Raw genomic sequence first — 26,388 nt, 5'->3', positions numbered from 1 at the left:
GCCATCTCATGTGTATGTTCAGATATTATTTCTATCGTACATGTCCAACACTCGCAGAAACCTTATACCTTGCTAGTCGCTTAGCGACGAGGAAAAATGAAATCTCATTTATTTGGTCAGTCATTCTGCGGCCGCTCGTTGCTCACACGAAGCGGCTCAACTAAAAGCAATTAGCAGTCAAAGGTTTAATTAAACTACTTGCACCTAGCTGCTAGCATTTAGAAATTTACTCTATAATGCTTACCAATGTTATGCCGCTCCTTAATGCTTACCGTGGATGCAAGCAACAAATTTGGTGAGCAGCTTAAAATGTGATGGTTAACATAAAATTTTATTCCTCACAATTTGTAGATTTTAAAATAATACAAGTTGCTCAACTTATTGCTGGCACCTACTTGCTGGAACTAGATGATAGTGGCTGAGTTACAATTTCAGAAATTCTGGGCAAAATTACATGACTAATTGCATCGGATAGAGAAAAATGCAACTAACTTTCAACACTTATCAATAGTAATAACGTGAGGCATTAACTTGTACTCGGAACCAGCGGCTCTCAAAGCAAGCATCAGCGTCAGCGACAAAACATCTACTCAAAATCACGTCCGTTATTATTTCTTTCTATAGCCTATGTGCCATTTGCCATGAAATCTGCAAAGACTTCTGAAATAAGAAAATACGTGACAAACAAGGCATAAAGGAAAGAATTCAACATAAAGAAAATTTAAATGTCCCAATGTAAATATTTATTTGACATGAATACGTCTGAAACTAATGCTATAAATGCGTTTTAAAAATTGTTTGAATATCTCCGCGAATTTCGCACCAAATTTTACAAAATTTAATACCTAGGCATAATTTGAGTCGTAGAAAAGAAATGTGCAAAACAAATTTATGTTATTTCAGAAAAAGTCCGATTTTGTGTCAAAATATGTATGTTAGAACAATACTATATATAAATCTAATATATATCCTAAGTCGCGCTTTCGAGACATGAAAAAAAGCAATTTGAATTTTGTCAATCGGCCCAGTAGAACGGAAGATATATAACTGCCCCCCTTTTTTTTTTGCCCAGTGTACTTTTTTTTAGTTGCTCAATTTTTGTATATAATTAGTAAAATCTCTGATTCGAGCAAATAGATTTTTGTGAACCTATTGCTTCTTTCAGTACCCTTTCAGTTATTGTTTCAAAATTTCAATTACTGAAATGTTCTAGAAAATATTGTTAATTTTAAATTGTTGTAGATTTCTTGCAGTATAATGAGTCTTAAATCCTTGCAGCATTTCGAAGTGTTTCATGACTATAACACTGATATTAAGACAACTGATAACTGTTATTTGAAACAACAGTTATGTATCTTTTACTTTAAATAAAAAATTAGAAATGAACATTCTTTGGAAGAAAGGCATGTCTGAATAGGCAGCCGATTGTAAACGCATTTTTAACCGAAAGAAATAATGTTATGGATTGAGTGTTATACGAAAATTTTGCATGTTACTATGAAATCTTTCTTAAAAAGAACTCTTAGTGGTTTTGATAATGCCATATTATTTTAACACATAATTTTTAACACATTAATGTTCGAACATGCTTTCATTTTTTTTTTTTTTTTTCTTTTTTCCGCTCCGATATTTATTTTGGAAGAGTCCAAAAACTTAGATGCCACTTGGTTAAATCTTGTTCTAAACATATTAAGTATTCTTTTTCTTCAGAATCCATAAATTCAGTTGCAACACTGGATAAATAAATCATCAGTACATTCATTTTGTGAAAACGTATTTGCTTTTCCATTATTATAGTGTTTAATTTTATTTGCTAAATTATTTACTAAATATTAAGAAACTGGAAAGTCCGATACACAAACACCGAACCATCGGCTTTGCGCACGACACCAACTTGGTACATTGGACATTATCCGCCTTTTTGCATGCAACAGTAACTTGGAAACATGGACCTCGGTCCGCCATTTTGCGCGCCGGTATACTGTCTGTCTACGAGACGAGCCCCGCCACAGTGTCTGGCAGGCGGTGGTCGCTATAGTAACAGGGCTAGTGTATTTCAAATAGGGACAAACCAAGTGTTGCCAATTCATCTTTAAAGAATTAAGTAACAGTAAAAAAAAAAAAAAAAAAAAGTTTAAAAAAAGGTAAATCTTCAAGCCACCCCAACGGAAAATGGGTCAAGACTTGTATCTACGGCAACAGACAGCTGCAGACTAACTGGCGAAAGCTTTTTTTATGATAGACAGACTATAGTGACAGCGGCATTTATTCGTGAGTTTCGCGTCCGACACCAGTCTGGAAAAGTAGTATTTATCCTCCAACTTTTTGTGTGCCATGTGATGGGAAATTATAGAAGCTGCTGCAATCGTTCTAACCTTCAACAAGTACCACCCAGATCATTCAACGGCCATTAGCATCGATGACTACTTACTGAAGATTTAACAAAAGATTAACATTTTCATATTTTAAAACATTTTAGTAATAAATGCGCATCTTGTTTTAGAACTAATTTAACACACTAATACACTAACAGATAAATAATATTTTTGAGGTGCTCATTCTAGTAGCATTTTCTCTTAACTACAAATCATCAACTTAATTTCCATACAGAAGATCCTTTCTAAATTTTGTATAAACTTAATCTCCTTCTCCGTCTTTGCTTTGTTTTTTTCACAGCCTGGATTGGATCTGGCCGATGTTTAGGAAGTGCTCTTTTTAATAATTCGAAAGCGGGGTATCTATCTGTGCCACGTAAGAGATTCATCGGAAATAAAGAGTATATATTTTACACCGATCTTCTGTCAATATTTTCTAGGAATTTAGGTATAGATGGTGAGAAGACTTTGGTGAATTTCAAATCCTTTTATTTTGAGCGGATAAATGAACGAGATTTACTGAATTAAGACTACTTTCTCGCGTATTTTTTCTCCTAGCTTTTTGGCTCCAGGGTCTGAAACTTTTGCTTTCAGTGAACGAGGAATTAGTCCGCGTAGTGATTATTTTTGTTTTACTAACAACGACAAACCTTCGCAAAAGTCAGGCTGAAGTTTTCCTTCCCAATTGTTAAACTTTATATAGCATGAACACCATGCTTTATATAGCATGAACTTTATATAGCATGAAGGTTAAAGCTTTATATAGCATGAACACCCATTACAGCGAAGCAAACTCGAACTAACATTCAGTCTAGTACTACGCTGAGTCAATTAAGTGCACATTCACCTTCTCTAATTATTTATGGATGATTTGAAGCTTAAGGAATAACAGAGACAACAATAAGAAGAGTCGAGATTCGAGTTACAAGGCAGTAGAAATGAAGATATTTTATTAGATTTTGTAATGTTAATATTGTTTTGTATTTTTGTTAGAAAGTAGGTTTCTGTTAAAGATATAACGTTGTGACAGTTACCCGCCATTTATCCACGATTTCTTTTCATTTGTTATGTTCTTGCTGTAACTGCACTACTCGAAAATTAAATTATTCGCGGAATTTTCCCGTCTCGATTTTTGGAAGATAAAATTTATAAAAAAAGGTATAATACGGGAGGAAATACGGTACATTGTTTTGATGAACAGTTTTGATTAGTTTTCTTGATTTTAGAAAACTAATCAAAACAATTTGAACAGCAAAACAATTTCAACTCTTGAAACCATGTATTCAAAACTTTTTATTCTCTTTTATGACAGTAAATAGCTTTCAGTAAGAATAATTGAAATACAGCCATACTTTATCTATGGTCTCATCAAATTACTATTTCTCAAGCGTTAAACTATTTTTATAAAAAATTCTCTATTTGGTCTTACATGACTGTAAAAGACGAATGTTATTTTTTTTTAATTTAGTGCCATGTTTATTATTATATTTTCAATACAGACAGACATTTTAAAAGCTGATGATATCGCCCTTTGCGTAAGTGGGTTCTTGTTTAGAACCATAGATTTAATTTTTAAAATGATCTTTTAATTTTTAAAGATGATTTAATTTTAGATTTCATTTTTAAAATGACGGGTTTATTTATAAGCAATTAGCTCTCTAATTCAGAAGCCAAACAACAAAAATCAGCGTTAATTTTCAAAATTTGCACAGTACTAGTTTCGATGGTTTTACCGAACCACCATCCTCAGCTGCAAAGCCGCAAATGAACAAGATAGGAAATAATGATTAGATAAGATAAGAAAGCCTGGACAAGAATTCTTGTCCTGTGAAAATTTTGAAAATAAACGCTGATTTTTGTTGTTTGACTTCTGAATTAGTATTTATTCGGCGTGTTATTGTGTCTTAATTGGCTCTGTATTTCAAGTACAAAGTAATAATTGTTAAAATTTTTCCTTTGTTATGAATGATACTCTACTTTGATGATGCTTTGCTGTACTGTTAAATATCTTGATTTCAGTACTTCTTTGTCTTTTTATACTGAAAAATTAGAATATCTTTCTTCGGAAAAACGTCGAAAATTCTACTCGAAGCCCTTGATAAAAGACGTTCCAATGCGATGGAGTACTTTCTCAGTTTCGAAAGGATGCAAAGAGTTCTCTGAATGACAAGTTTCCAGGCCGATAGATTGAATGAGGTGGTCCCAAACATTGGCTACCACATACCTTATCTGCTGAGTAAAAGCAGAAGGATTTCAAAGGACTTCCTTTATTGCAGTGGTCTGAAACTGAATCCATAATTTTCTCGAGGTATGCTTTTATACAGTAGGTTTATAGCTGGTATATACCAGAAGAATAGTTGATACAATTGCTGCAAAGTATGCGGGGGATATCTGCAGGAAGATAGATGCCTTTGTGGAAGACCTTTTACTAAACTCTATATACTTCTTACTAAACACCTGCAGTATCATGAGAGACCAATTTTAAAGTTTTCATACAAAAGTAGAGCTTTATTTAGCGAAGCATTTCTCGTTTCAAAGATTCATGAAAACTAGTTTCTAATAATCAACATGATGAAAGAATATTTTTGACTCTGTGGTCTAGCTCTGCATTTTCTCTGTGATATATCTATTCCGTTATTGATATATAAGACAATTTTCCGTGTCTTGTACAGTCTTGTACAGTTCTGTGTTTTCTGTATCTCCCAAGTTCACCTAATCTGCGGTGTCTAAATTTCTTTAGAGACATCTCAAGAGCCTCATCAATGAGTATGGGCTTGGATATGATGCAACACTTTTCATTAGATGCAACACTCTTCATCAGTGCTGCAGCTATGTGAGATATATGTGGTATGTTTGAGGAAGTCCACCAATCCTTTCACCGACATTATGTACTGGTCGTTATTATTCAATTGCAATTTTTCGTCAAAAAGAATGGCACAGAAGATGAAAAATAACTTTCGAAAAACGCTATTCTTTCATCTTCTGTGACATTCTTTTGTTTGCGCCTCATCTCCACGACTTCAACCGTCAGGCGCCCCCTAGTATCTTTATGTTTCAATTTCGATCGTACATTCTGTAAACCTCCTTTTCGGAAAAAAAAAAAAAAAAAAAAAAAAGATTGTTTTGGTTTGCTTTTACCACGAATTAAAGTTCGTCTCATATGTTTTGAAACACATCTATGTATGGGTTATTGTTCAAAGAGTACCCTATCTAAAATTTAAACAACATGGAATTAATTGTTTGGGCCTTCTGCTTTTTGAAAGCTAGCTTACCTCAGTAAATTACTTTTCCCAGGTTGCGCCATGTCTGACAGTCCAGCTGGTATGGCAGCCTACCTTTTGGAAAAGGTTCCCTTCTGCGTGAATCGCGAATACCTTAAATTACCGGATGGTGGTCTGACCAAGAATTTCTCAATGGACGAGTTGTTGACTAACGTTATGATGTATTGGATAAATAATAATTTCACAGCTGCTGCCAGATTCGAGAAAGCCAATTTAAAAGATATGTGGACCAGGATACATGAGAGGTAATTGCAATTTTTATTTCAGCAAATCCATAAATTGCTATTTAATAAAATGTATTAATATAATAATAAGGGACATTTCCGACGCCACATTTTATGTTCCTTATGCAGAATTCCACTCTAATTTTCTTCCTGTATTATGACATCTACATTAATCATCAAAAGATACAGAAGGTATACATTTTTAGAATGGTTTCGGGGCCTTGTAGTTAATGCTTAAAATGTAAAGAGTAGTTTTTAAATCTTCGATCTGATTTTTTTTTTCTGGACTACACGTCTGCATCGTCATTTCCATAACAGAAAGTTTTTCCGTAAAATAAATTTCATAATAGAAGGGCATTTTTGTAAAACTGATTCCATAATAGAAGGGCATTTTTGTAAAACTGATTCTATAATAGAAGGGCTTTTCGTAAAACTTATTCCATAATAAAAGGGCTTTTCTTAAAGTTTATTCCCTAATAGAAGAGCTTTTCTTAAAATTTATTCCATAATAGAAGGGCTTCTATCAAAATTTACAGGGGTTATTAATTTCCATTATTTTCCACTACTTTCTAGATTCCATCAATCGTGGTGAGTTTTCACTCAGAAAGAGCCTTTTTCAAGAGATCACAGAGACAATACCCTATAGGCGAAACTTCAGCGGACTTCGTACGAATAAGTTGAAAATATATATATATATATATATGCAATACCTGTACCAGTCTTCATTTTTTCAAATAATGTAATGCCACTTTCCGAAGTATGAATTGTTGTTTTGTCTTGATGAAGTTTCAAGTCATTCAGATAAAGAAATATAAATTTTTCTGCAAATATTAGCCGTAAAACTTTCTCTTGATAGTATGTTGAGTTGATATGAACATTTTTTTCTTACTTTTAATTTCCCACTGTAAGAGAATACTGCGAGAATCCTAAATTCCTTTCTGAAACTTTCTTTACATTAGTGGAACCAGGTTTTTACATTTTTTGCTCTTTATTTTCGATGATAAATAAGTCCTTTTTTGCAGTCATTTAGGTAAATCCATGCTTCATAAAGAGTCGCAATGTATTTCCATTTATCTCCTGCTAAACACTATTTATACAGAATTCTACAAATAGCCCTGCGTTGAGCACCATGCCTTCGCAAATGCTGGTGAACATTGTTTTATATCTTTTTAATGTTGTAAATCTTAATGCATTGTTGTGTTTATTGTTGCTAAAGCTGTATTTAAAAATTTTTCAATTCATTTCTGCATCGACGGATTTTCTCTTGTTAGCAACGATTTAATTTTAGAAACATTCGAAACAGTATACATTTTTTTGGGTGTTCGTTTTATACTTAGAAATTTTTATATCATGAATTTAAATAATGGAATAGGAATATTTCTCTTCGAAAAGCGCAAAACCATATTCTTTAATTCACAGGTTATTTACATGCACCATTTTTAAAGAAAAATAACTTTAAAAATAGTGAACGACGTTGTTCATTTTAAATAATCAGCTGTTGCCAGAAATGTTTCATCCAAAATATTTGCTTTTTTAAAAAATTCTTTATTGAAATCGTTTTAAAAGCGTGTGAACTCGCTCTGTAGCGCTAATCACAAAATTATAAACCAATATATAGACCACAGTCATGTGCATGTTGGTTCTTTTGATTTTTTTAAAGATGTTATATTGTTAGATGTTTATTGTATAAAGTTTGTTTTAAAATATTCGCACGATCAAATAACTCTTTAATTCCTGCACATAGATCCATTGTTCTAGTTTAAAGAATGAGTCAAGTAAGGGAGATTCGCAGTATGACACTTCTGGTTACATGACACCATTTAGTGAAAATAAACTTTAAATTTCTATACAGGCCTTGTAGGAAAAAAATGTGTCAGTAAAAAAATATATTCCATTTGGCAATTAGTTACAAAAATAAAATTTATATTATTAAAATTGCTCGCTATATCTTTGTGAATGATGCCTGAGATGATATTTTAAGACTTCACGTCTGATAAATACACATGTATTTAATGCCCCGTCGTTGAATCTTGTTCACCTGAAGATATTATTCGAGTATGGGAAAGAAGCGTAGGCTTAAGTGAAACTAGTAAATCACTAAATAAACTGTTTGCTTTAATGAACTAATCTGAAGCATGAGGTAAAGTTACAAAATCTCTATTTAGAGAAACAAGATTTCGATTTCAATTCGATTTAAATCAAATATTCTACCTCTCCATTTGCTAATGAAACGCAAAATATTCCTGCAGAGACTCCGTGAAATAAAATGTCTGTTTTTTCTGTGGAAAGAGAAATAATCCACGAGTATGTGGAACTGCATTAGAAATAACTTAAGATGATAAGAGAAAATTACTGTCGAAGAAATTGTTTTTTATTTTTATTTTTTTTAAATTTAAATTTGGGCATAGGCCTCGAGAATGCAAATGTAAAAATAATTGTGGCAACTATAAGGGCAGAAATTGTGCAGAAAAATTAAAGGGACATAAACAACAAAAAAGAAATACTTCAGGTGTGAAACTGATTAGTGATGCAGCATTAAGTAATCGAACATGTACGTACATGTGAAGGCCTTTAACAAACGTTATATGGGAGATTATGGAGTACAAATGGAAGGAAAATAATTGGTGTTCTTATCGATTTGGACTCACAGCGATCTTATTTCAGCAAATGTGTAGTAAGGGAAATTCAGTACCAAAAAATTAAGGCGTAGAATATTTTTCATAATTTATATGGTGGCAAAGAACATTCCGAGAAAGAATTTAAATGCAGGGTATATTTAAGCAGGCTAAATGGTGATTATCACTGCAATTGTAAAGACCTCAAGCAGCAGGAAATTTTTCCCACATCCCTATTCTAGGATCACATGTGGCTTTTTGTCAATGGCATTATTATGACAGATCCTTGGAAAGGATAAATCGTTAAAAATAGATCTATTAATAGAGCATAATTTACGGGAAAGCTCTTTAATAGAAAAATTTACGTTTGTCGTGCGGGCTGGTACCTGTTCGAACATAAATAAGGTTGACTTTGATGTGAAAGATTCTCTACGCAGATGTTGATGCTAATTCTACAATAAGAGTAACAATTATGCTTGATGCTGATGTAGCTATCGCACAATTATGGAGACTTGATTTTATCGGAATAAACGATCCGGCTACAAAGAAGACAAGAGAGGAAAGAGATTTACTGACAAGAATCTACCACCCATAAATTTCTTTCAAAAACTTTGTTTTTTTCATACGGTTAAGTTTATAAACCGGTAATAAAAGAAAATAGCTCAACGATAACTCAAACAGTGTTGATGCTTCTAGCGCGAGCAAAATCGTCTTTCTCTCTAAATTCACTAATTTAGAGACGGTTTGGAGTTCGATTCAAATTTAATAGAACTAATTCCTTCTCTTCTGTTGAGATTTCGTGAAGATAAATTTTCTACTATAACATATATCGAAAACGCTTATTTACAAATCAATGTAAATCCTTAAAACAGAGAATGGCTTCAATACTTTTTATGAAAAATTTCTTCATTTTAGAGTAGTGTTTGGCGTCAACAATAGTCTTTTCCTTTTGACAGCTATTGTAGAATTCCATCTACAAAAGTACAGGAAAGATTTTCATTATGAAACGGAAATGATATCTAAATTCCTGGATAGCATCTGCGTAGATAAAATCGTTGCCAGTTTTAATAATGAATCAGAGATGATTCAGTTCATCGAAAAATCTCCAGAATTAATGTATAAAGGAAAGTTTAATCTTCGACGCTGGTTACGTACCGAAGATGACTTAGAACAACAAACTGTTTCACTCGTATTTGGCCTGCTGTGGAACTGTCAGAAATACAAATTAACTTTGAATCTGACTTGGTCAACGATTTCAAAATGAATGAAGTAACGAAGGAACAATTTTTGCTGTAATACAAAAAATATTTGATCTTGCTGGATTTGTGAGTCCTGTTCTCTTGTATCCTAAAATACTGTTGCAGAATCTATGGAAAATAGGAATTTCTTGGGAAATCATAAAAGGAAACTTTACGAATTGATATAAAGATTTTTTCCCTAAAAGAAATTTCCTTGCTACGATGAATGCATTCCAGCAAAAACAATAAAAGGTCTGTAGCATTCACACTTTTTGTAATGCCAGTAATAATGCGAATGTAGTTTTCTTGAGAACTGAAACTTATATATTGGCATCGACGTCTAGAATAGCTCCTGTTAAGCTGTCCTGTAACTTTGAATCTGACTTGGTCAACGATTTCAAAATGAATGGAGTAACGAAGGAACAATTTTTGCTGTAATACAAAAAATATTTGATCTTGCTGGATTTGTGAGTCCTGTTCTCTTGTATCCTAAAATACTGTTGTAGAATCTATGGAAAATAGGAATTTCTTGGGAAATCATAAAAGGAAACTTTACGAATTGATATAAAGATTTTTTTCCCTAAAAGAAATTTCCTTGCTACGATGAATGCATTCCAGCAAAAACAATAAAAGGTCTGTAGCATTTACACTTTTTGTAATGCCAGTAATAATGCGAATGTAGTTTTCTTTAGAACTGAAACTTATCTATTGGCATCGACGTCTAGAATAGCTCCTGTTAAGTCTATCACGATTCCTCGTCTGGGGTTAATAGCAGCCATGACAGGAGCCAGATTATGCTTTTCTGTGTTTGATGAAATACAATGATGAAACGTTAAATGCATTTTTGAACAAATTCTAGGACATTTTTGATGCGGATACAAATAGAAAAGATATAGACTATTTTTGTAGAAAACAGAGTTAAGGAAATTAGGAAATTGACAGATCCAAATGCATGCAAACATATATCTGTAATAGATAATCCAGCTGACCTTACATGAAAACGTTGTACCGCCAAAAAACGTTTGGAAGTTAGATGGTGGGAGGACCCGAACAGGCTAAACAAAAATCAAGAAAAGTAGTTAAAATCAAAATTGGTTTATAATCATGAAGACATAAGTCAAGAAAGGAGAAAAAGCGTAATGAAAACTCATATAATTGTACAAACTGAAAAAAATTTCCCACAGCATTTCATCGTATGGAAACCTCATTAGAATAACATCTTGGATTTTTAGATTTTACTTTAATCTGAAATTTAAAACGTTATCATGCTCTGATGAACTAACCGTAAAAGAAATCAGTCAAGATGATTTCTTTTATAGTTAGTTATCGTTTTAAAAAGTGTCCAACAAAAATTTTTTAATGGAATAAATGATAAATGATTAAAATCTGTTCCTCCAGTTCTTGACGAAAAGGGATAAATGAAAATAGGAACACAGATCTTCAGCGGAAAAGACGAGAAAAATTTTCGATTACCAAATTATAATGTCATCAAAGCATAGAACTGTGTATATGCTCATAGCATGTAAACATGAAGTGCCTGCACATCCGGGGGGGTACAGATATTAATTAATCACCTTCGAGAAAATTATTGGAATTAGCAAAATCGCAAAACGATTCGACGGGTTATCTTGAAATATGTTCGATGTAGATGATTTACTGTGACTCATCCAGAGCTGGAAGCTACTTTCTTCATGAAGACCGAGTAGAAGACGCTACTGTATTCGAATTAACAGGTGTGGATCTCGCTGAACCACTATTTTTAAAAGATAAAACAAGACCTGAATAATCCTATATCTATAATAAAGAAAATAACATGGAAATTTGTTCCTCCATCAGCTCCTTGGGGGGAAAAATTAATCGGCATCGTCATACAGAATCTCCGCAGAGTATAAGATCAAGCTTCCCTTAATTATGAAGGGTTGAATACAGTTTTCTGCGATACTGAAAGCTTGATAAACTCAAGACCTTTGACGTACTTGTCTGAAGCTGTTAAGGAATTAATTTTCCTCTCTCCTTCGATGTTCCTTTGGAAAGTCTTCCACAGAGGACCCGGCAGTTCCCTTACCCCTTCCCTTAGGTAGTTATCTTCATACCTACCGGCAACGTTTCTGTTCTTATATCAGTTATTAGTTTAGAACGTAACCTATTGAAATAAGTGTTTGAAATCGGAAAGAACAGAACGATTCCATAAAAAATTAATTAGTTGACTTATCGGGATCAATGTTCCGTCTTACCTTCTTCGGGAACATGCAAGGACCTGACTCGGAACAGAGAGCTTACTAAAGCTATGTTCAAAACTGTGGGAAGTAAACAGGATACACAAGAAGGGTATACAAAACCCTTTATTTTTCTCTATTTACAATAACTTCCGTACTTCGGAGTACACAGACCCGCTACTTAGGGTCTAACGTAAAAATATAAAAATAGAACTAAACTCTAAGTTAACTTTAAAATAATAAACGTGGAAGATTGGCCTTATATTAACAGGAAGCCGTATGTAGTACAGAGAACTGTGAACACTACAATACGTTTAAAAATTATCAAGAGGATTAAAACCTATGGCCTGGAAGGCAAACAGCAACTGAGTAAATCTTCTAAGGTAAGCGGCCTGCTTCGACTAACTGCTTCCTCTCTCTCGCTTGGCAAAAAGCCACAACTTAAGTACTTGGCGTTCGCCAGACAAACTTTGCATAAATACTTTAATGCTTATAATTCTGGCCGAAAGTAGAAAATAAGAAGTGATAGTAAAGATTTAAAATAAAATAAACGTTAGTAAAACTTAAGATCCTTACATACTTCCCGCCAGAGTTAATTAGTTTGAAACTGAGGTCTAAAACGACCTTGTTGAAAACTTTTAGCTCTAGAATCTAACGCGAGGCCAATCTTTTACAAACATTTTTCGCTAGAAACTAGAAATTTAAAAGAAAGAAATTTGTTTTTACAATAGCAGCTCCCAGGATACACAATTTTTTCATCTGTACTGCATCTAAACAGGAGCTTTTATTCAAATCTGGTTCCTTCCAGAGATCTGGAAGGAAAACTAGTTTAATGAAATGTTACACAATGAAATGGCAAGTAACATGTATAATTATTTTTCTCTTAACATTCTTATTTCATTCATGACTATTTTAATTATCTCTCCCCGTGCTCTCTGACATGTGCTGTAAAAGAACACCAAACACGAATGTGTTTCTGTCTACGTGTTCAACACTTCCTCCTACAATCAAAACACTAACGTGTTAAAATTCAACATACGAAGACCTCGTAACACACACTAATTTCAACTCTAAACCCTGAGGTACTATACTGAAAGTGGCTAACTCTGAAGTGTAGCGTCAGAGAGCCTAACTACATCATTCAACCTTTAACACATATTCACCATGATTTAGTCTTTTTACAGTCACACGAATAAAAAAAATTTTAACATTACTTTCACTTTTACTATATCACGGTATTTCTTAACATTTAAAATAACAGTTCACATTGTATATAAGGACATATTAACATGCCGTTAATTTTACACATTTGAAAACATACATTAGTAGTACATTGTTAACTTCTATTCTTTTCAAAGCAAGTGCCAATTCTTTCTACATTGAAATAATACATTTCAAAAAGTCTTTCAGACTAAAACTTCTTTCTTGCCAGAAAATTTTAAATAAAATTTATACAATAACTTTTTACAATATTTAAGTCTTTACACAACGCTATTATACATCAACTTTAGTTTTACGCGCGAGTAATTGAAAAAACATAATACCAAAATCGGTAACAACTCATTTCTCGCCCTTTTGGCGATAAAGGTAGACCTCGCATGAGGTAAAACTTCTTGAAATCTGCCACTTGCAGTAAGAATGAAAGATTAACTTAAGTTTGCAAAGTAACGTAAAATTTTACTTATCTTTGTGATATTCGGACATTCTTTTCTGGACCCAGTCCTTAAAGGTAGTGCAGATAGTTGTTTGATTTATCCTCCTTCTTGTACAGGCTCGCCCTTCAGTTCCTTCCTCTAGATGCTTTCTTTTTTCTCCAGTTCTGTCACCCTTGAATACCTTCTTTTTCGCTTCTGCCTGTGGTCTTGGTCGTTTGATGGCAGCTGGTCTTGGCGGAACCGGGAAACTTCTTTCGTGTTCCTGCTTGGACCTCGTTTCTGGCCGTTCAAATTTTCCTTGTAACTTTTCCTCCGTCGCTGGTGGCCCTTCCGCAGTTCGGCGACATTTGCTGCGGAGAGTCCTGTCGGATGAGTAGATCTTCCGTTTTAGAGCCGGGTTATAGTTGCCGTCATTTCTCCTGGTTCTCTTTGCATACGTCGTCCTTCTCCCTTCTTCATTCTGGTGGTGTTCGTGAACTCTCTTTTCTGGACGGTGGAACGGCTTCTTTTTCTTGCTACCTTCAATTTTTCCGCGAAGAAACTTTCTTTTCACTTGCTCCTGCCTCTTAATGGCTTGCCCTTGTACTTGTCGTTTTTCCACCTCTGGAGCTTGTGCCTGCGGTGTCTGCCGTGCCGGATCCTGCAAAAGATCTTTAAAAATTTTCATTTTATTACGATCATAGTAGGGTTTGATTTGATCAATGTTTGCGGAGCAGGTTTCACCATTTCTAGCTTTTAACACTACTACAGCGTGAGTTATTTTCTCAATAACATATGGTCCTTCAAATCGTGGAAAAAATTTGGCAGTTTTATCTTCTGCTGCTGAAGAAAGTGAATGCTTAATTTTTAAAACTTCATCCCCTACTTTATAAGTTACTCCCCGTCGTTTCAAGTCGTAATATAGTTTTTGTTTTCTCTGTGCTACTTCAGTATTCTTCTTTGCTTCCTTAATTAGTTTTTCTATATCACCCATTTTAAATTCTGGGGCTCTTTGTTGCACATAAAATAATTTATCTAACGGCGTTATAATCTTTCTGCCTAAAAATAACTCAGCAGGAGTTTTGCCCGTTGTATCATGTTTTGCAGTCCTAAGGGCGAAAGCAAATTCATTGACATAGTTATCCCAGCTTTTATGAAAATTTTTAACATAACTACGGATAATTTTCACTATATTTCTATTGATCCGTTCCGCTATATTTGATTGCGGCCGATACGGGACCATTTTTAAATGACGTATGCACAGTTTTTGGCACATGTCTTCAAATACATTACTTACAAATTGAGGACCATTATCCGATATAACTTTTAGGGGCGCCCCGTATTTTAAAATATATTTATTTAAAATAGAATCAGTAGCTAATTTCGCGGAGGCTCGTTTTAAGGGAACAATTTCGGTCCATTTACTAAAATGATCAACCATAACAAGGAGATAGCGACTTTTATTTAACTGACTTTTTGGGAAAGGGCCCAATAAATCGATGCCAATTATTTCATTTGGAAATTCGGATTTAATACTATTTAGAAACCCGGCCGGGCAGAAATTAATATAATTAACTACTTGACATGTTGGGCAGGACTGGACATACGCCCTTGTTAACTTTTGCAGTTCAGGAAAGTAGACTGCCTCGCGTACGCGTTGGATAGTTTTTCGAATACCAGCATGAGAAGCTAAAGGGCTGTCATGGAGCTCCTGCAGGATATTTAATCTAAGACTAGCTGGGGTAACAGGTCGAAATTCGTTGTTGGAATTCGTAGTTTTTGTATAAAATAATAGACCATCTATTAGTTCGTAATGGGCCGCCCTATTTCTTATCGCCACAATATCTTGGTGGCTAAAATTTTCAGGATCCTTTAAATACTCATAAATGCTTCCAAACTCAGGATCCTTACCCAGTTCGGTTATTACAGTTTCTCGGGAATTTATTGTACATGCTGTCAGCATTGCCACCTTTACAGTATTACCTTGTTCATCTATTTTAATTCTTGATAGGGCATCTGCTACGATATTTTTCTTTCCGGGGGTATGCTTGATTACCAGATTCTATTCTTGTAGCTTGAGTGCCCATCTTATTAACCTTGGGGATAAGTTTTTCCCTGAGTACAATCTAGTTACCGCCGCATGATCAGAGTACACTGTTATTGGCGCCTTTCCAAAATAGACTCGGAACTTTCGCACTGCTAACAGAACTGCAAGTGCCTCTCTCTCGGTCGCGGAATAGTTTCTTTGTGTTTGATTTAAAGTTCGGCTAAAAAATGCCACGGGCTGCTGATTTTGCGAAAGTACCGCTCCTACCGCATAATCCGAAGCATCCGCTGAAATTTCTAAATTCTCATCCTTTTCAGGAAATTTCAACACAGGGGCTTGCGTTAATGCTTGTTTTAATTTTTCGAAAGCACTATTGGCTTCAGCCGTCCACGAGAATCTTGCCTTTTTCCTTTTTAATTTTAACAATGGTTCAGCGATAGCTGCAAAATCTTTTATAAAGGACCTATAATATGAACAAAGTCCTAGAAAAGAAGAGAGCTTCTTTGCCGTGTTTGGAGTCGGATACTTTTGTACAGCGATTATTTTTGATTCGTCTGTCTCTATTCCTTTCTGAGATATCTTGTAACCTAAATATTTTAATTCAGTGGCTGCAAATTTGCACTTTTCGACATTAACTTTTAGACCGGTCTCATTTAATAAAGAAAACACCTGTCTTAAACCCTGTACATGTTGGTTGAGATTATCACTAGTAATAATGATATCGTCTAAATAGATAAATGTGGACTTTCCAAGAACAGGTCTTAACACAATGTCCATACATCGCTGAAATGTTGCCGGGGCCCCTGAAAGGCCAAACGGCATACGCAAAAATGCATAAGTGCCAGACTTGGTTATAAAAGCAGTCTTAGGCACGTCCTCAGGCCTAACCCCTATTTGAAAATAACCAGTCGTTAAGTCTAAAGTCGTCATATATTTGGTGGATGTTATGTTCCTTAGAATTTCTTCAATTATAGGTAACGGATATACCGGATATTTAGTTATGGAGTTTAATTTACGGTAATCAATCGCGAATCTCCACCTTTTTGGATGTGTCAAAGGATAGTCATTATTTTTCTTACATAAAACAACCGGGCTAGCATAACTACTTGAGATAGGCGTTGTGATCTTTTTACGTAGCATATCGGTGATATGCCATTCTATAATTTTTCCTTATTCTTATCATACCGGTATGCTTTTTGGCGAACTGGCATTGAATCTCCGGTGTCAATACTATGGTTAGTAACCTGAGTAAATCCTGGAATATCACTAAATAACGAAGCAAATTCACTTACCACTTGTCGGATTCTTCCTTGCTCGTCATTAGGCAGGTGGTCAAGATTTAACATCGGCGGTTCAGCCTTTTCTGCACAAACTGGTTTCATCGTCAGCTTAAGGGACGCTTCATTAAAATCCAGCGTTGCTTGTGCCTCTGAAAGAAAATCTATTCCTAAGATAACATGTGCTTTCAGATTCTTTACTATAAAAAACATAACCTTTACTTGTTCGTCCTTGATACGGACGTATAGAGGTAATTTACCTATGCACTTACATCTTTCTCCTTGCGCCGCTAACACTGTCGTATTATCCGAATTATATATGCGGTATTTCCGAAAATACTTCCTAAAAAAATCTTCTGCCACACAGGAACACTGCGCGCCTGTATCCAGGAGTGCGGTGGCTGGGATATTATTCACCAACACTTCAATCTTCGGAAGAGTCACATTTTTCACCATTACTGTATTTAACTTGAAGGAAGAGGGGTTTCGTGGCCTTCGGATTTCCGCACCCTCCCGTCAGCAGAAATCCGTTTTAGTTTAAATCCTTTTTCGTTTCCGTGCTTTCCTTCTTTTTCCACTGGCCTTGAGACTTTTTTCCTGGATTGTTATTGAACTGTCGACGTTCGCCGGCTGTTTTTGAATGCTCGGGTTTCCTTGCCCACTGATTTGCTTTGCTTCCGTAGCCGTGTGCTTAAGTTTGCTGTAGTCTTGGCGCACCAAATTGGTTTCGCTGTTGATATTGGCGTCTTCTTTCAACGTCAGCCGTTCTTCTACTTTCAAACTTGATTGCTAGCTCAAATAACTTTTCCAGTGTAGTCGGATTTCTTAATTCAATAAAGTCTTGCACTTGGGGCAGTAACCTCGGCAGAATCACTTGAATTATTTCAGGATCCGGACGGTTTCCATACAAGAGTCTGAAGACGTGAATTTTTCTTAAAATAAAGCTTGAGAGATTTTCGATTTTTTGCTGATATATACTGAAAAGTTCCGTTTCTAATTTCGCACGATCCCTTACCACAGGGAAGGCTTTTAGTAGGGCAGTCTTGAAATTCTCGTAAGTATAGGTGGGACTTCCTGCTTGACCCAAGAGACTTCTGCCTATACATTTGAACCAGTTAAGCGCTTGGCCCCTCAAAGCGCTGGTAGCTAAGGTAACTTTTTGAAATTCGTGCACGGGGTAGAGCATGGTCATCCAATTTTTCCAAAAAACTGGTTACCGGTGAATTTCCATTAAATCTTGCTTCTGGTTTCATCGAAGCGCGCATGGTCTGGACGATGTAACCAAATCCTTCCAGAGCGGCAGCTGGCATTTCTGGATTCTGAGCCGTTTCTGCAGGCAGCACAGGTTCTTCTTGAAACTCGGCCATGGTTATTCTTCTTCGTTGGGCGCCACTATCAGGATCAATGTTCCGTCTTACCTTCTTCGGGAACATGCAAGGACCTGACTCGGAACAGAGAGCTTACTAAAGCTATGTTCAAAACTGTGGGAAGTAAACAGGATACACAAGAAGGGTATACAAAACCCTTTATTTTTCTCTATTTACAATAACTTCCGTACTTCGGAGTACACAGACCCTCTACTTAGGTTCTAACGTAAAAATATAAAAATAGAACTAAACTCTAAGTTAACTTTAAAATAATAAACGTGGAAGATTGGCCTTATATTAACAGGAAGCCGTATGTAGTACAGAGAACTGTGAACACTACAATACGTTTAAAAATTATCAAGAGGATTAAAACCTATGGCCTGGAAGGCAAACAGCAACTGAGTAAATCTTCTAAGGTAAGCGGCCTGCTTCGACTAACTGCTTCCTCTCTCTCGCTTGGCAAAAAGCCACAACTTAAGTACTTGGCGTTCGCCAGACAAACTTTGCATAAATACTTTAATGCTTATAATTCTGGCCGGAAGTAGAAAATAAGAAGTGATAGTAAAGATTTAAAATAAAATAAACGTTAGTAAAACTTAAGATCCTTACAGACTTACAACAAAACTTTTACAGTAATTGTTGTTTCTTAATTTCAGAGTACCTGTGACTGTACTTTCCGCAGTTGCTTTTTTCCCCCATGAACCTCTTATGCAGCCGAAGACTATGATGTCCCAACAAATGAAGAACATAATATCGTATACTATCATGCCCAAAGGCGGTCACTTTGCAGCGATGGAGGAACCAAAACTACTAGCGGATGATCTGTGGAAATTCGTATCTCTTGTCAAGAAACAAAAATCAAAGTTCTAGCTACATTTAAAGGAAATTTTCCTCTAAATGCAAAGAAAAAAACTCAGTTACTGCAAATTATTGGGTAAAAGAAATACGAATGGAATTATACATATTTTCGTTATATTGGCATGTGGTTTTGAGCGTTAAACAAAAAACAAAAGTGATTTATTTCTGACAATTCTTTGATTTTCTATAGTTTTCATAATGATTTTTAGCTTTCATTGAAATGTTTGGTTTTTTAGTTGTGATGACTGTTGCCATTTTATCTAATGTATATTTTAAATAAAAAAAATTTAGCTTTGAATCTGATTATTACTAGTTATTTTACAACTGATTCTGTTTATCATTCAAATAATTTTTAGTACAATTTTGATGTCATTTTAAAATAATGTTTAATCATTTTATTCTAATTAGAAACAAATTCTAGTTGACTGAGAATAATTTTTAGTATCGTAGTTGATGTGATTAATAGATTTTCTGTCAGTAGCTTCATCTACTGTATCTTAACTGATGTAAAAATCATAACTCAGCTCAGCAAAGTAGTTAATTTGACTCAAGAGTTGTGTGTGGAAAGTGTGAAGAATCGGATGGCATCTTGTTACCCAGTTGCGCTAAAAATATACATTGATGTACAATTATTGGTTTCCTTATTTGGCTGCTAAAGACCATGAGCTTGTTAGGTTTGTGGGGTTCCCTTCTTTCTGTGCCATGTACAATTCAGATAAATCGTCTTAGTAGCTTCTTTAAAGAGGCAATATGATATGCAAAATATTGGGCTCCTGTATTTTATCAAACCTGGAAACAAAAAATGGTCACCAGCTGATGGGTCACCAAACGTTTCGACATTTTCGTCCCTGTTTAACTATAATTGGTATTTTAATTGGATAACTGTAATTGACTCCTGTATGCCCCTGTAACCGTATCTGGCCTTCGTATGCCTTCCAGTAATTAAAAAAGTGGAAGGTACTAGAGATTTTTTGACGGCCAAAGGGAAAACTGTTTAGGGCCAGAGGGAGCATCTGTTTCTGAGTTGTTTAGTTCAGCTTGAGTTTGGAGAATCGAAATATCTTCGTAGGAGCTTCGCCGTTTTAGATACGCTTTACACTGCGCTACTGATTGTATGCTGTAATACTGAGAGAAGTATTTTTGTGCAAAGTTCCAGAATTGTGAAGTGTTTCTTTGGGTAAAATAAATTTTATCAAGCTATCAGCGCTTCTGTGTGCATTCAATCCATTACGAACCCGTACGCACGCAACAATTTTTATTTTCAGAAGTGGGACTGAATGCCGGTGATAAGATACATAGCTAAACAATTAAGACAGCTGAGCCTTTGCTGAATTCAAAGATGAGATGAAAAGGAGCCAAGAATCCGTTAAAAAAGAGATCAAAACGAGCCAAGAAAAGATTGAAGCAGGTTTAAGAGGAAATAGAAAGAGAAACTGCCTTAATAGAAAACAAAATAGAGGTTATGGTGAGAAAAATACTCACGGTTGAAGATAAGGTTGGAGAAATTGAAGAAGAAGTTTCTGCGGTCGAACAACAAATATAAGAAAGTGTTTCTGCTCGTCAACAACAAATCGAAGAAAGAGTTTCTATTGTCGAGCAACAAACTGATGACAGAGTTCCTGCTGCTGTAGCCAAGGAAAATGTCAGTTTAAAGAAATCCATAATGACAGCTTGTCACAATTCTGACACCGTTAAATTCGTACATATGCCGTCCCTACCCTCTCGAAAGCTATTCAAATATGATGGAAAAAACCTCCTGGAAAGTATAGAAGACCCAGTTCTCTAAAGTAGTAAACGTAACTCGATGGGATACAGAAGCAAAAGCTTGCCACCTCGCAGCTTCTGCGAGAGCAGACACAGCAGGTATCCCTTAAACTAAAGAACGTCTATGTAAAGAAAGAAAGGCTCCATAGACGTAATGTAAACCAGTTTGTCTTTTACGTCGCTAGAAAGAAGAGGGAAAATTCGCCAAGCGATTTGGCGAGGGAACCTGTTGGCGAGAATTCCCTCATCTGTAATGTACTCGACCTGGCCGAGATTTTGTGTCTCCGCCACTTGAACAGGAAACTAAGGAACACGGGTTAAGATGAATAAGAAAATTGGGTGAAGTTTCACTTTCACTGGCTGTTAAACCTGCATTATCCATATCGCAGTTTGATATCTAATTTTATATCCATCAATATGGTGGGAAAAAATGGAGTCACACAGCTTTAAACTCTTGATAAACGTGACCGTCAGGACCTGTTCGAACTTCGACATCAGCTTCGAGTTTTGGCAACAGATGTTTCACGCATGCACAGCTGTTTTCCTTTTCGTTCGAAGGGAGCCACTCCTGCTGCTGCGAAGTTTTCCTTCATAACAATACATATTCTTTGCTTAAACTCTGTCCGATATCCAGGGGTTATATTTCGCAGATCTATCCGGCGCATTGGAATTGTGCTTTGGCGAGAAGTGTTTAAATAAATATAGCAGGTTTCAGTTATATAATCAGGCCAACAGAAGCCCACCACGGATGTTGAAAGTTGTGTGCAAGTCGTCAAGCAAATTTCAACTTTCAATGATTCTCACTCGCTTTGTCATAGCAACCGGGATGTGCCGGAGTGTTTGCTCCAGATAATAGGAAGGGATGACTATCTACCCTCTTTTGAGGCTAAAATGTTCCCATATTAACATTCCCTCCCTTTTCCTAGAAGTTAAAAATATTAGTTAAGACATCTGAATACAACTGAAATATGGCATCAATTACCGGCAGTGCTTTGCTCTGTGCTTCGTAGTTAACTTCTCTAGTCTGGAAAACATGCCACTGCTAAAATGCTATATCTGAGTTTAAATAACTTCATTTGCTTGATTTAAGCTGTCATTTGATTTTAAAATGTTTGAGGCTATTTTAATTGGCTTTCGTTTTAAGCGATTACATTTTCATTAAGATTCCGTCAAACGACCCGCTTCTGCCTTCTTTACACCGATATTCCCTGTTGCCATACCTTCATCTTAATAGTTGCAATCTGAAGCACTGTCAGAAGCACATCTATGACAGTCCCATGACAGGTAAATAATTTGTAAGAAATGCGCAATGACATAGAACAGGATCTAAGATTGAAAAACAGATCCCAAGAGGAGAAAGCTTAATTTTAGAAAAGAGACTGGATAGGCACTTCTACTGTAAGCTCAAAAATTTGACTTGAGCAAATTCGATGAAGAAACTTCTGCTTTAGCTGGAAAACAAAGTCAGATGACAGTAGCCAATCAGCGTAGGCGACGGTGTCACGTGAAAAGTTCTGTTTCGCAAAATTTTATTTTTCAGTTGGAAAAATTATGTATTTGATTGAAAATAGATTTATTACCCATCGAAATGATGGGTAAATTTTAAACTACCTGAGGATGCTAATTATATCTTTGTTTAGAGACATCTCTAGTATCTAATTAAATAGCGTCAAAATTCAGTTTTCAGTTTTCTGTTGCTGAATTGTGAGTGGCAAAAGGTCAGTTGGGTGCTAGTGCGATTTCATATTATGTTCGTCAGAAAAGGATGTGGGTAGAAATTCTATTATAGATGAACTGTTATGTACAATATTTACATGATTTCTTCTTAGTCGTCCAATGATGCAAAAAATAGCTATTTGCATTTAGTGGTCTAAGTCAAGACTAATCCTCCTGTCTCAGCTGATAGGTAAAATATAGGCAGATAAACATATCTTCCAAAATAATTTCGTAGTTAAGTATTTCTGCGAAGTTTGCCGTTCTATTTCGAGCAGCTATCTTGTAAAAATTTTCGTTTAACTTTCAGAGATGATCTTTAATGATGTCTACACTGAAGTCATAATGGAGATTTTCATTTTTAATAGAATACACGGCATCCAAGGTAGTCCTTAGGAATTTATTTTGCAGAACTTGCAGTTTCTTAATCTCACTTTCTTTAGCACTTATGCAATTACAATTTTGCCTGAAAAATGTACTGATGTTTGTCATTTGAGAATGGTAAAACTGCCGCATATGTAACAAAACGTACCGGAGCTTTTTAACGTAACTTACGACGTAAACTTGCAGAGGCAGCCATAAGACATATTCAATTCATATATAAACAAAAACTAAATATTGCTAACCTTGTTCACAAACAATAAGTCGAACTCCACTTCCGAGAGGCACACAAAGTCTCATTGCAATATCTCACGCGTAACTGAAATAGTCTAGACAAGTATGCACCTGTCGCTGGGCTCCTACGGCGTCAATCGGAGGGTTTATGCCAGCCAGTAGGAAGGCTGTAGTACTTCCTGTGATCCACGCTCATTGTCAAGACGAGTGATGATATTCACATAATCTGTAGAAAAAAAGTTGACGTTGTAGAAGAAAACTAAATACAGTTTTGAAATCAGCATAACAACTTAAAACAGTTCAAAACTCGAACTCAACAGAAATTGTTTACAATAGAACAGAAAGTGATAGAACTAAACTGGAATTGTTCCCTGTGTTATTTAATTTAACAAAACTTGCCATTTCTATTAAGCATTCTTAACAATCTTAAGTCAACCGTTAAGTAGATTAACAGTTAAATATTTTCTGATTTTTGCGGGTTGTGGAAAAAACCTGGTTCACCAAGGACACTACAAACCTAAATAGTTCGGGAATCACGTAATTAAAACATTTTATAAATGTAGAAAAGCAGACAAAGTTCACGGAAAAATGCGACATAATTTTTGAAAAATTTCGTTAAATACAAAATGGATTTCACTATTTGGAGGATTTTTTTTACTTTAGTCGGCCTCTTGCAAGTAGATTTTACTTTTCTATTATGATTGATAAAATGGTGAACTTGTAACTCGATTACCAGGCATAAAACCGCCTGCACTTTTATGAAATTCGCTTTTTTCATGTTAGAAGCTTTCGTATAGATGCGGATACCTTTATGAGAGAGCACCTTCATGAAGGCAACTTTTTATATGCAACTCTAAAGAACGGATTGTGTTTTATTTAAGATATCCTGAACGTTAATGCCTTGTCGCAGCTGGAAAGCCACTGGTGATTTATTGCTCACAAGTTGTGTGACGATTTCAGGGTTTTAGGAGACTTGCTAGTGGCGACATGTATGGGTCGAATCAGAAGTGCCGTACAAGAGAAAAACAGAGCTTGAGGCTGTGATATGGGAGCAGAATTCTCTACCACTAGGGCAAAAAAGCTCTTGTTCGCTTGATTCAAGAATACCGACTCTTTCAAATTTGCCAGTGTTGAGTGACTCCGTAGACATCGAGGCCTACAATAAAGTTTGAGAATCTAATTTTTTTTAAAAGCGAAATGCGTTTATTTGCTCTCTGCAATGGAAAAGAAGAGCACACAGATATGAAAAATATATTTTGTCGCTAATTATCAAGTAAGAAATGAAAAAAAATATTAGAAACACTTGTGTTCGAACTTAGTGATTTGTACATTATGAGGGAGGAAAATATCAAGATCAAAAATCAAAATTTACTAAGTGGGAAAAAAATTGCTAAGCAAAAGGAAGAAAAACAGTAGTAGGAAGCTGTTCTAACTTTGTATTTACCATTATGCAACGTTATCATTAAATCGTTGGCAAAATAAGCAAGCAAGCGTGACGGTCAAGGTCAACTGCAAGCCAGAGTTTGCTCTGAAGTTTACCGTTCATATTTTGACACAAAAGGTAATCGATTTTCCTTTTGATTCAAAATTAATGCCTTTTTGTAATTAAAAATGAATACCTATTTAAATAAAATAGAAGATAGAAAAGAAAAGGCACAACAAAGAGTATTTTTATATTAAAGAACATAAATTTCCAGACGTAATACCCGATCAACTACACAAAGCTTAGTTTTCAATAGTCTGCTAATTTGTATAATAAATAAAACTAGATGAAAACTGTGTTGAAACAGACTATGTTCAGGGATAATATTAGCTTACTGTACTATTTTCCATTTTCTAATCAAGAAAAAATAATGTAAATGTAAAGATACAACTAAATATACATAATATGTTATCACACAAGGTAAAAAATCATTTTCTTGTAATTTCTAGATCTACATAAATGTAAGCAATATGTGTTATAACGAAGGTTTAAAGAATGCTACTTTTTTTAATAAATCATTTATGTAAAAGTAGCAAACGTGTTAAAAATGATAAATATCTGAGAAGCATGTTCTAAGAAATCATTTTTCTTAGGTTTAGATTAAAATGCAATAAATGTTTTGTATCAGGCGCCTTGAAGAATTCCATTCCCTTAAGATTAGCTTAAAATATAAAAAATGTCTGATAATAAAAACCCACAAAATTACTTTGACCTGTTATTGTTGTTATATTTTGCTAAATTCGGTAGCAAGTACAGAGATTTTCGCTCATGGTTATTATAAAATCCAAATGGACCTTCCTTTAGTAATTCTATGTTTTAAATGTGCCATGCTCTTATTGCTTATTCCCAGTTTTAGTACAGATTTCGGCACATGACTAATCATGAGTGTAACATGGTTCAAATCTTCGGTGATCGAAGTGATAACATGGCTCGATCGATCCAAACTTTGAATCAGGCCATCATCAGGAATGAACCGAAGGGTCTTCATCTTCTCTAACCAATCCATCAAAGTCTGCAGAGATGCACGTCTCGCAATGAAGGCTAGCTCTGAAAACGTAGCACGATAAATAACGACGTTACTTCGGTAGCTCCTAAAATGAAGAGGTAGTGTGACACGCATCAAAACACAATTTAATTACATGAAAATCCTTCACTGAACATGCAAACACTTTTCTGACTACATCTGGTTGCTAAGAAAATTACATGTCATTGCTACATTCTAAAGATTTAAACGCAAAGGTTCATCACGTGACGTCAGCTTTTGACTGGTACAAACTGGCGAGGGAAATGATGCCGTTCGCTCTATATTTTAAGCAAGATGGAACCCAACCCTTTTGGGAAAAGAGCAATCTTAGTTGACTATGATACCGAACTAAATCTATCGAGAGGTGTTTATAGTGTTTCTAATACGAATTACAGGACAAATATGTGAATGAAATTTTATCAAAGCAAATGAAAAATCATGCACGTCAATATTTCATATTATTTTTATTTGCATAGTTCATTAGTTAAACTATACATTTTGGGCGTAAGAAAAATAAATGAACTCTACCTATCACGTTGAAAGAAATGGCTAAGAACTGCATCCTGGATTTCGAGTACATGCTTGTATTTTATAAATTATTACCCTCTAAGTTTCTAATTCTACAAACAGATATATGAGATGATTCGATGATGCAGT

General features: G+C 35.1%; 1 protein-coding gene across 4 annotated transcripts in view; it reads left to right on the top strand.

Annotated features, from left to right (window-relative positions):
• LOC118180813 (epoxide hydrolase 1-like) overlaps nucleotides 1-19,422 on the top strand; it is a 52,842-nt gene extending 33,420 nt beyond the window's left edge. For 2 of the 4 annotated variants that reach the window (XM_085823066.1, XM_085823065.1), the window contains exons 5-6: nucleotides 5,670-5,901; nucleotides 18,931-19,422. In XM_085823066.1, coding sequence (XP_085679192.1) covers nucleotides 5,670-5,901; nucleotides 18,931-19,144 — 446 coding nt within the window. In that variant the 3' untranslated portion in view covers nucleotides 19,145-19,422. Of the gene's footprint in view, nucleotides 1-5,669; nucleotides 5,902-18,930 lie in introns of those variants that run through there. The other 2 variants (XM_085823067.1, XM_085823068.1) reach the window with 2 other exon arrangements.
• Nucleotides 19,423-26,388: the final 6,966 nt, after the last annotated feature.

Source organism: Stegodyphus dumicola, chromosome 8, assembly GCF_044657685.1.
Source record: "Stegodyphus dumicola isolate Sdum_Otavi_A_Nest chromosome 8, ASM4465768v1".
Taxonomy (NCBI): domain Eukaryota; kingdom Metazoa; phylum Arthropoda; class Arachnida; order Araneae; family Eresidae; genus Stegodyphus; species Stegodyphus dumicola.
Note: the sequence above shows the minus strand (reverse complement) of the source record. Positions and strands in the feature narration are given on the sequence as shown.